At 44.2% G+C, this 11581-nt stretch overlaps 1 protein-coding gene across 8 annotated transcripts in view; it reads right to left on the bottom strand.

The window, feature by feature from the left end:
* Nucleotides 1–664: 664 nt before the first annotated feature.
* LOC118514420 (division abnormally delayed protein) overlaps nt 665–11581 on the bottom strand; it is a 124962-nt gene continuing 114045 nt past the window's right edge. For all 8 annotated transcript variants that reach the window (XM_036061310.1, XM_036061309.1, XM_036061311.1 and 5 more), the window contains exons 6-9: nt 7753–7937; nt 6252–6456; nt 6024–6150; nt 665–5923 (exon numbers count right to left, since the gene is read on the bottom strand). In XM_036061310.1, the coding sequence (XP_035917203.1) occupies nt 5751–5923; nt 6024–6150; nt 6252–6456; nt 7753–7937 (690 nt within the window). In that variant the 3' untranslated portion in view covers nt 665–5750. The remainder of the gene's footprint in view (nt 5924–6023; nt 6151–6251; nt 6457–7752; nt 7938–11581) is intronic.

Raw genomic sequence — 11581 nt, 5'->3', positions numbered from 1 at the left:
ATCATATTAAGTTACTCAATTGGATTTTGCTCTAACTTTGAATACACTGATCTGACTACAACCAGCATGCAAAGAGTAGTAACCAATCACAATTAAGTATAAAAATGAAAAAAATGTGTCACGTCAGCGCCTAAAAGTATGCAATGACTCGCAGCAGACTCTTGAAATGTGTTAATCTTTCACGGATTTCTTCACTCTTTTTTTAAATTACGATGCAAATTTGTGAGGGAAACAATGTGATATTCGGCTATTTTCTTTTTCTCATTTTTTCACAGCGAACTGCAAACATGTGCGTAACATCAAGTTTGTGTGAACTGTGTATCGCCTGAAGGTATGTGATTACAAATTTCGGATGCAATTTTGATTGTTTGCACGAGAAATTTGTATAATAAATAATATTTGATTTTTCTTTTATTCGTCTTGAGTTGTTGCCAAACTTATTCAAAGTTGTGTAAGATAAGAAACTCATGCATACAAAGATGAAAGAAAATATGTTACATACCACCAGGGGCAATTCAGATAAATTTTTATTATTTATTAATTATTACGGACTGATGCCGTATTGTCAATTCAGATAAATGTTAAAGTTGCAAAATGTCATCATATTAAACGGATTTTAAATTAAAAATTCAAAGCAATAATCAAATTAAAAAACCCCAGTTTATACGTTTGTTATTCATTCAGAATAATATGTTTATTGTTTCCTCTTTCTTATACACATTACCAGTTGGTTTTGACCGGTTTTTGCTTGCCGCTGTTGCTTTCACTGCCCTGGTTCTATTGCTCTGTGCGCTATCTGTTTGTGTTTTCATTTAACTCCGTCTGCCTGCGCTTTTCTTTGCAACTTGAGCTGTCTGTGATTTGTGTATGTGGGTGTGTGTGCACTAACGAGACCAATTTTTCATTTCAACAAGGTTTCCTATCATCACCGTGTGGTATTCTATGGATTTGCATCCATTCGTTTGCGTATGCCATCCGCCGGTTCGGTAGACATTTAGCTCGGCAAAACGGGAAGCAAATTAGTGACAGTGGAGTAGGACTCATCATTTAATCGGGGGGACCGGCAATCGATCAATTCTGTTGCTCGGATTCTGTTTGCTGATATATTGGTGCGCTTTACGAGGGTTTACGTTCCGGAGGAGGGATTCGGTTTTTCCTTCCCATTTTATTCATTCTGACCGGCATGTGTGTAGGTGTCTGTTGTTTTGTTCCTTTTTCCGCTTGTTTGTGTTTTAGCACTTGCTTTTCCGGTTGTGCATTTTATTTTAATTGTTTTTTTGTTTCTTTTGCGCAAAAAAAAAACCTTCATATCCTATTTGCCTACATATAATACACATTACATTCCTTTCCACGACACAACAGGCATGCTTTCCATACTTTGTTTTCTACTCTGCACTCTCACCCTTCCCCTTTCACGCTCTCGGGGTATTTTCCAACCCAAAACTGATTCCCATTTCCACTGTTTGCACATCACTTTCTCGCTCTCCACCTCGCGCTCTCTCTCTCTCTCCAACAATTGCGTGCTTCAAACTATATTTATATATATTTTATATTACCTTCCTAATATCTACCTTGTTTATCCATGTTTTAGTTAAATTAATTTACTTCTTTTTGTTGTTTTTTTTGCATTCCTGTGTTTGAACTGTATTTATTAGATAAATACAAAATAAATTGCGCTCTCTTTTTTCATCCTTTTTTTCTCTCTTGTTTCGTATTCTTCAAAATTTTTTCTTTTTTCTCGCTTCACGCCTCACCGTGATCGACACACAGGTCCACCTACGTGTTCTGTTTTGTTTCGCCGTTCAAAGACTTCTAACACTTAATGGTAATAATTTTGAAGTAGCAACTTCTTCCCTTCTCACGGTTCTGGTGACGGATTTGCACCCGGATTTGAATACATCCGAGCAAAAAGAAGAAACGAAAAAATATGATGGAAGAATTTGAAAGGATTTGTTTGGTAATGTTAGGAGCTCGCCCTTCCTAACTTCCGGTGCTACCCATTGCTGTTGGGTCTCTGCGCCAACAGCCCACAACACAACTGATTGTTTCGAGGCATTCAAAGCTAACGGCAGAATAAAGATCTGTGCCGTTTTCTTCTCCGAATCTGACTAGAATCCGAACTGCGTACAATATATAGCACGTGCTCGGAAAACTAGAGACAGAGCGAGAGTGAGTGAGAGAGAGAGATTAGATTTTGAAAAAAAAAACGGAGAAAGCATAATTAATGTTTACTAAGCATAATTTCTATCCATCTACGGGGTATAAGGGACAACGGACAGGTTGGTTGGAGAGGGATCGCGGAACAGGCTGTGCTCACCACCTCCTTCACTTAAGCGATCAAAGATTCGGTAGCTGATTTGTATTAGCAGTTTGTATGTACGTTACAGTTATGACTCGAATTTTGAAGACTGATTTTTCACGCTACCGAATCGTGCCCGAAACAAGGAAGCTCCAACTAAGGGACAAAATTAAACTTTTGCGTGGACAAACATATCTTAACGAAACTGTTTGGGGATTGATACAAAAAAACAAAAATCAAAAACAAAAAAAGGAATAATACAGAAACATAATCATTGCAAAACTTAAGCCTAAGATATATCACTGGAAGTGGAATTAGCATTTGTTTTTCGTATTCCCAACCGTATTTCTTTTTCTTTTCTTCTTCTCTATTCTTCTCGTGTTTCGTCCATTGGTTTTTTTTCTCGTCAATCCTGCGCCTTGTGGTGTGGTTATGCAGCACAGAGAGATTTTCCACGTAGCTTTCCCGCCCCGTGTAATGTCAACTTATAAATAAGCTTTTCGTTTTTATAGTGTTTGTTTTTCCATTACCGTGTTCGTACATTCGCACTTGTCCAATTGCGGTTCAGGAAGATTTCCACTACATCGCACGGAAAAAAGGGTTCATGGCACCATAAGATTACGCTTCCAAGCGTGCGTGTGTGTGTGTCGATTCCTTTTTTGTTCTCACCCTTTTACCCCCATTTCTCGTCCCTCCCCTCAACTCACATCCCCAAAAACGGTCGATCTTTCTGGATCCGGTTCGCCTCTGGTTCACCGTTCCACTGTGCCAAAAGAATGCGTGGTGTTTGTGTGTATTTTCACTTTGCCCCAATCGCTTTTTGCCCCCCTGTTTTTTACGAAAATTTGGACGTGGCCATGGGCGCGGATCAGACTGCGTTTGATCCTTTGCGCCTCTTATCTGCTTCACCCTCCCCCATACCCCTATAGTAAGTAGACCCGGTAAACAACAAACTACTAACAATAAATTAATTTTCCTGTCCTTAATTTTGCCCACACACACACACACACACACACGCTTCTTCCTTCTCGCACGTACGCAACACACGCACCAGCAACGATTTTGCCTGATTTTTTTTGCCCATTCGACTTTCTCTCTTACCGCACAATCACAGATAGTTCAAACAATTAGGGGTTTTAGCATTTTCTTTCTTCCGGCGATATACTTTTGTGTTCTTTTCCATCATGTCGGGGTGGGGGCTGCGATTTCTGTTTGGCTTTTGGGCTCGTGGTAGCGGCGATTAGATCTCCCTCAACACTCTATTGCATCGAACGCACACAACGCTCGTACACATGACGGCGCGTACGTCCTTCCTTCGGCTTAACACGACCACTAGAGTTCGCTACTGTACAACGCATCAATCCACACTGTTCGCTCGCATTCCATCACAACACACCATTTTTCGCACTTACAACAACCTAACACACCATCTGTACACGGTTTTGTTTCTGTTTCTGCTTCTACTGATTACTCACGGTCGGAACTTGGCAAATGGTTTCGATCGGGCCAGCTCCTTGGCTCTCTTAATAGAACGGAACGGAAAATTCTGTGCCAAATTTGAAGTTTCATCCTCAACGTCGGTGAGCTCGTCATGCTTGTGCAAAACCCGATGGACAAACAAGCTAACATAGCTAGCGACATTGTAAGATAAATGTACGGATTGCATACTGTTAGGCGTGGTGCGCTTCATACACGATCGCTGTGCCTTACAGCAATACCTGTTACTTACTTCGTTTGCTTTACATTTTAAAACAAAGCGCTAGTGGCACATGGTGTACTGTTTGAAAACGTATTGCTCATCGACACATTTCATAATATCGGTACATCGATACAATTTACTGCTGTAAATATTAACTTTTTTAGATTGTTTTACGGGAGCAGTTTTTAGTGTGCTTCTAAAGCAAAGTTGATAAAAAAAGACAGATTGATAAAAAAAAACTTTGATGGTTCCTTCCATGGCAACGCAACGCAAACGCCGCGGAATTGTATCCTGCACTGCCCACATGGTGATTGTGTCTAGAAGAATGTGTTAACTAGTGTAGAATTTTTTACGTTGCGTATGCGCCTAATATGGTTTGTGTGTGTGTGCTAGACTGCTTGTACCTATCGATCTATTGAAAAAAGGGGGGAGAAGAAAAGAAAACTGTATTTTCTCTTCCTTCCCTGGGCTACGTCACGTCTTATTCTACGTTGGTTACTTGCACTCCCTTCTTCATTCATCCACTTTGTGCTTCACAATAGCTGTTAGTAGATTGATTTAAGTTAAATATTTACATAATATTTTCATGACCGTTTCGATTCTTCCAGTTTTTAGGTGTAACGTTTTCGCGTTTTTTTTTCATTTCTTTTAGTGTTTGGATTAGTAGAAATAAGATTTTTTTTGTTTGTGTGTGTGCTTCATTCGTTTCATAATGGTCTAGCTACGATATTGATCGAGGGTTTTGTTTTCTTTTTCCTTTTTTTGTTTGCTTTAAACGACTAAGTAAAGTATTAGACATACTTATACGCTGAGAAGAGGAGACGATAGAGAGAGAGATAGGGACAAAAACGGGGACGCGTTAGGAATCTGATTAGAGCAGTTGCAACACGGTGAAGGTGAAATTTTATGACAAAATAAAAATCGATTAAATAAATGACAGTGGAAGAATCACGGAATAAATCACCTAGAAACGTCTATACCATTTCCATCTTGCCCTGCATGTATAGCTGCTGAACGTCTGACTTCTGAAATCTTCTTACTCGCACACGCGGCGCGGCCTTCTACGAGAGATCGTTTCGAACGGGATCTTTCGGGGATTTGAGATTTGCTGACCAGCTGTAAGCTGCACGTACACTAGAACAATTGACTGCCGCACAAAACGCGGGCTGGTAATAAAAGTAATGCACTAGGACTTTGCTTCTATCCTAGGGCTGATAGCGCTATCCAAGGAGCAAGATTTGCTTCGACGAATTGCTTCACCTCGTTTAAGCACAGCTGGAGCACCGTGTGGGATTTAGTAGTGCTCCCTTTTATCCAGTTGGTAGGATAGAAAATTAAACATGAAGTAGTAGAAACTCGATCGCATGCCACTCCCATGACACACAGTGACACTGATTGATCTGCACCCACCGGGGTAAGAAATACTGCACGCTTTGACTAAATCGATTGCCTACATTTGGGCGCTGCTGCCCCAAGAGCGTGCTGAGTGTTTCGTGAGGAAGATCGTGTACGCGCGCGTGTACGAATGGATGTGTGCGTGTTTACGCAGTGTCTGGTGAGGGTACCGAGAGATGTGTGTTGTGAAATATTGAATGTGTGTTTGCTGCAACACATTGCTACATTCGAAACCACAATGCAGCGAACTGAACGTGTGTGCGTGTGTGTGTGTGTGTGGTTTGGAGGTGTTGCTTTCCGTTTTATCTTGTGCTAACCTTAATCCAAGGAACAGAAGCGCTCGCGTTCGCCGGACCCTCAGTGCCTGCTGAACCGATCGTTCAACAGTAGGAGCGGCAGGGACAGGACAACCGTGGACACGGAGAGCAAACTCCAGCACGAGCTGGCCGAGATTCGTTTCGATGAGCTGTTTTCGTTCAGGGTCGGTGTGACCTTGGGCACATCGCGGAAGACAGTGCGTGCACTGACATCTGGAGGAGAAAGTAGTGAGAGGAGAACGAGGCGAGCATGATAAGAATGATTTGTTTTCAAAAGTGCTTAAAGAATTTGTTCTAATGGTTCGAGGCTTACCGTCGTCTCCAGATCCTGAGGCTAGATCTCCATCTTCATCATCGTCGGAGGGATAGGAATCGCCTGAACCTTCCGCCATGTCGGACTGCATCTTGTCGACGTCACTCCTAAAGTTGTTCGATGAGTACTGTGAAGCAAAAGCGGAAACAGTAATTAATAACCTGAGCCCCAGTGCTCCGAGCGCCTAAATTTATGCAATTCAAGTCCCGAACGTTGCCCAACGCTTACCGCTTTGTTCACAGCCGTTTTCAGATTAATAAGCCGATCGACCAGCGTCTGCATGTGGGGCGATACCGTCGCAGTCGCATTGTACATCACCTCCGGATTGTACCGATCGCCGATCGTCGTCACCACTTGCTGGGTGTAGTCACTGAGGCTGCTGCCCGTCCAGCAATCCTCGTCCGTCGGATGGTAGTCTTCGTCTTCGCACAGCCTGCAAAAGCAAAAGCACGAAAAGGGCACACGATGAGTGGTGCTATATGATTTTGTGGCCAATTAAAATCCTGAAACCCCCTGCGTGGAGGCGGAGGCAGAAGTATCTCCTCCCCCACACCGCGATCAGCGTCGTGATCACGCTCACGCTTCCTGGAATTCTGGCCCCAAAAAAACCCACGCCCGTGCAACTGTGCAACTCATCAATCTCGCCGGCACACCGCGATCATCAACATTGACACCCACACCCGTCATCTTTGGGGCGTCGCGCAGCTGTTCGTCGGCGCGGAATCGGTTACCAAACAATGGAACACGATTGTTGCATGCCTGCGCGCAGCACATGTGTACGTTTCCTTTCAACCGTTCAAGATTTTCAAACGTGCCGTGATTGCAACAGCTCCGCGGCCACCACCAACAACCCCCGCGCTTCTTTCCGTCCGGATGGAGCGGTGTAGCGCACGCATGCAATTAATCGAATCGATTGTTTTCTAACAGGGATGTATGCACATTGGGTTTGCAGAAGGTCACGGTCTTTACACGTCCGCGGTGAGGATTTTGTTGCACAACTAATGAAACGCATTCGCCAGCCTGTCTAGAGTGTGTGTCAGCATTGCATCATGACGTGTTTCGCTTTCATGTTGGTAGGTTTTTTTTTATATGTTACCTCTTGTAAACCTGCGATTGAGCTGAGAGCGCTGTGAAAAGATTCCTTTGTAAGACACGCGATATCCGTAGGGGGGGAGCAAAAGCAAAAGCTTGTACCGAGGTGTTGCCATGATGTTTCACACAACCTTCACACTGTTGTGGCTATTTAGTTTAAAGCTTTAAAGCCATTAAAAGATGAGGAAATAATTTGGTTGTAATTAAAACTGTTCCCCAGTAAGAAAAGATCATAAGTGCAATCACCACGCAGAATTCAATCAGCAAAGTATCGTGCTGAGCTGTCTTGGAAGGGAACGGACAGCCACTCGCGAAGTGCAATATTCATCCTTGTTCCGTACGAGCTAATAAAACGGTCAAACTCCGAACGCTCTGCCATTGCCATTAATACCCAATTACTCCACACCCAGTTAAGAATCGCTTTGCAAAGATTACGATCGGCATGATCGGCATGCCCAGGGGCGTGTGTAGGCGCGTCAATAAACACTGCATCGTCAACGTCAACATCGCGGAAAGATCACAATTGTCATGCAAGAGGTTATGAGACAAAAACCTCGGCAAAAAAAACCCCATCGGAATGTTAATTAATATCACACAATCCGCCGTGGTGCGCTGATTTCAGCCCCGCGATACGTACGTCGTAGACAGCTGAATGAAGAGATCCTTGTTCTTGTCGATCGTCATCTGGAACTGGAGCATCTCGTTGTTCGGTGCGAGCGACCACTTGCTGCTGCCGGCGAGCGTTTGCGGCGCGTCGTCGTACGATCCGTCGGCCAGATATTCGGACGGCATCATCGATGGTACGCCGCATGCCTGTTCCACCTTGAAGTAGAGAAAACGGGGAAGAGGGTTTATGGTTAGATAATGTTAATATCCGTGAGATCTAATTAGATAATCTACTGGAGTGCCGCCGAGTCGCGATGAAGATCGTGCTTAATTTTAATTTCGGAGCGCACCGAATGCAAATGTCACTTCCGACAAATGGGCGCTCAGTGGATCATATGACATCATGCTATGTCCATGGGCATCGACATGTATCGAAACCACCTTCAGCAAAATGGCGCCACCAATTTTTTTTTGGGGGCAGTTCTCCACTCAGCCTCAACAAGGGGTTGGGTTTGGCATATTAATATTAATCAATGTGCAGAATTAAATTTGCCTATTCAACGCGAAAGCAACCCCAAACTTTAGGACCGTGAATGCAATTAGGATGCGCTAGCGAGTTTTTGGCTTTCGGTTCTAGTTCGACCAACCAAGGCTAGTACCGAAATAGGACTCGCCTCACAACCTCGCACCTCGTGCGCGAGAGTCCTTCGTGCTTGAAAAAGTCATCCGAAATGCATGCGCCGAATACAAGCATCCAGAACACCGCGCGATTTATAAATGGCAAGCGGTGGTAGGATGTAGTTATGTCCGTTGGAATGCATAAATGGAATGCAAATCAACCGGCGTGGACATACTCCGCACCGTTGTTGCATCGGTACCGGCGGGGTTGAATTATATTTGAGTGCTTCTGAATGAAGATTAATGTCACGGGCATGCAGATGAGATTTGGTGGCGTCTCTCTCTCTCTCACTCTGTGTGCTCTTGCGGAATCGAGCCGAGCTTCCGGTTGCACGGGAGCTATTTTCATCACTTCCACACACACATCGATGTGGCCCTTAATTTTGAATGTTGGCTCTATTTTATTCAACTAGTTTTTTTTGCGCCTCTTTTCGCTTACTAAATGAGCTAATGTGCTTGAATGACTTATTTTGTGTGTGTGTAAATGCTGCTGCTATAGCTCGCAAGTCCCGGGAGTGGAACTTCCGGCTTGGCTGCACGATTGGCTGCATGCTGCTGCTGCCCTCTCGCCGCCGTCGCGAGATGCACGTGCCTGGAATTAAAAATTAAAACTCGCCGGTGTATGTCCGGTGGCCATCGACTTCTGGCGGCTGCTGTTGCTGCTGCTGCTGTCGTCGCACGAACGCGCACGCTCACGCTCTGCATCAGCATGGACACACGTCAGAATATAATCTTCTTCAATCCCAATTTTCGTTCCCTTTTTTTTTTTAAGGGTGTGCGTTTGTGCTGTGTTACTGCATTTTTGCCTTTGCCCAGGTTCGGCCCCCCCCCCAACCCACCAATCCCCCACGCTGGTCCCTTTTTCCTCGGATACTTATTGCACACGGCTTCCCGCGGCGTGCAGCGAATTGCTGATGAAGGCTTAAGGAAGCACTCAATCACTGCATCGTTTGTTGCATCGCCAAACACTGTTGAATGGGAGCCGTCCTTCCCTCTTCCCCCCCCTCCAAATCTTGCTCTTCCTTTCACCCCAACAAAAAATATGATCCAATCCACTTGGGGGTACACCTCATTCCAGCGTTCCGGTTCTCGGGCGCAGTGAGAAGGAAGCGCGAAACCATCTTCCCATCTTCCTTCGTCAGAGGTTTCGCACACGTTTCGTGTTTCGTGTTTTAAAAATTGAAATAATTCCTACCCCGTATCAGCGGTGGGAAGGTGGTATTGGGGGGGGGGGGGGTTCGCGACGCCAAAAAGAAGTACAAATGGAAGGAACAACAACGCTCGGAACTTGGTGGGCGAGATTTCATGCCGCCGGTTTGCCAACACATAGCCAACCCGGTTGGATATGTGCGCGGAGTGTGAACATATAAATCAGATTTATGCTCAGACAAACACGCGGTGGCACGCGTAAACATTGCGCAACACACCGTACGCACGCAATAATGTACACCACACGTGGGAGAGCATGGTGTGTATGTGTGTTTGCGCCGCGGCCACCGCCGGAATGGCATTCCGCGATGATTGCGCGATGCGAGAATGATGATTACGGAAGGTGATGGATTAAGTACGTTTCTGTGAAGCAATTGCGTGTGTGATTTATGCTCCGAAAGGGTGCGCGTGTGTGTGTGTGTGCAGGAATTTAGTGGATGGATTAACGCCAACCGAAGAGCGGCAATGCAATGATGATATGAATTATTTCTGCAATTTGGAGTACACGGTTTTGTTGCTTTCTCTCTCCCTCTCTCTGTCGTGCTGTTTTGGCTTCAATTCAACCATCAATTTAAACTCCTGCCTACCGGCCATAGGATTTTCCCCACAGAATCCAGAGGCGATTTTGGGTGGGGTATCAAACGTGTGGAGTAGAATTGTTGTGTTTTTGTTGTTGGATCCGGTTTTAATCGCTCTGATTGAATCTGGCCGGCCGGAGCAGTGTTGATGTTTCAATCAATCACCGCACTAATATGCGGAAAATGCAATCCATTTTAAAGGGGTCCGAGATTTATGTCGAGCGTAACTTTTTTTTTTATTTAAACGCATTCAACACAATTTAATGAGCACTTATCGTGTTTCACTAAAGTAGTACTTTTGAGTGTACATTTCACATGCCGTTGATAGTAGAGCATTACAGATAAAATTGGGGCAGGGAGGAAAAACTAGGCAAATTTATTGGTTTCACATCCGTTCCCATGAGTTCCAGATCCACCAGCTCCCATCGCTGCCTGTTGCAGGCTGGTCAGATATGGATGTCTCTATTCTGCTATCCAATCTACCTCAATCAATGCCAAACACCATTCACACCCCAAGTACCAGGGCACACAAACTATTGCGTGGAAGCGCGCTGTTTTTTTGCTGTTCTTCTCTGCTTCGTTGGTGATGTTTTCCCATTAACAGCCATTTACGAGATGAGTTTTTTTGTTGCTATTGCTGCTGTTGTCCTGTTTTCGTTCTGTGTGTGGTGGTGTTGTGGGATTGTTATTATTCCTAGTTTCTATCCTATGCTGCTGTAGGGGAAGCTGATGGCCGTACCGTGGAGAAGATGGTGGCACTTTCAATTAGCATAAATTAACACCTTTCCACGCACAAACGGAACAGGAGCGAGCGATGGGCAGGAATGGGAAATTACAATTCTCTTTGAATGTTGGACTGTAAAATGATTGTATTTGCACGCTTAGCCTCAATCTAATCCCATGCGTGAGGGTCAGAAGAATAGCTAATGCCCGCGGTTCAATCAAATCAAATCACATTGGTTGGGTTAAATCTGTACATAAACACAACTTATTTATTAGTAAAATACTGGGGAAGCTTTAGGAGTGCAAATCAAAATGATCGATAGAAGGAGTTTGTTCTAAATAAATAGAGAATGTTGTACAAAATATTGACTCATTGTAAAATAAGAATTGAAGGCGTTATCTGAAGGTAAGCGAGAGATGATATTTAGAAGTTTAATATTTTAGAGCATGACAGTTGGGTTTTATAGCGACTTTAAAATCATGTTCCGAAGACACCAAGCTGTCAATGCAATTTATAGCTTCAATTCCAACACTAAGAATGTAAACTGACAAACTGACATCCAAATCATAGATTACGCGGAACCGCTTCAAAAGTACCATCCATTCTTGCCAAGTTGTGCGGTTAGCCTAGGCACTTGTAAGGTACCAACAAATTTTACCTTGACGTTCGAT

The sequence above is a fragment of the Anopheles stephensi genome, chromosome 3 (assembly GCF_013141755.1).
Source record: "Anopheles stephensi strain Indian chromosome 3, UCI_ANSTEP_V1.0, whole genome shotgun sequence".
Taxonomy (NCBI): domain Eukaryota; kingdom Metazoa; phylum Arthropoda; class Insecta; order Diptera; family Culicidae; genus Anopheles; species Anopheles stephensi.
This window is presented reverse-complemented; position numbering and strand designations above follow the sequence as displayed.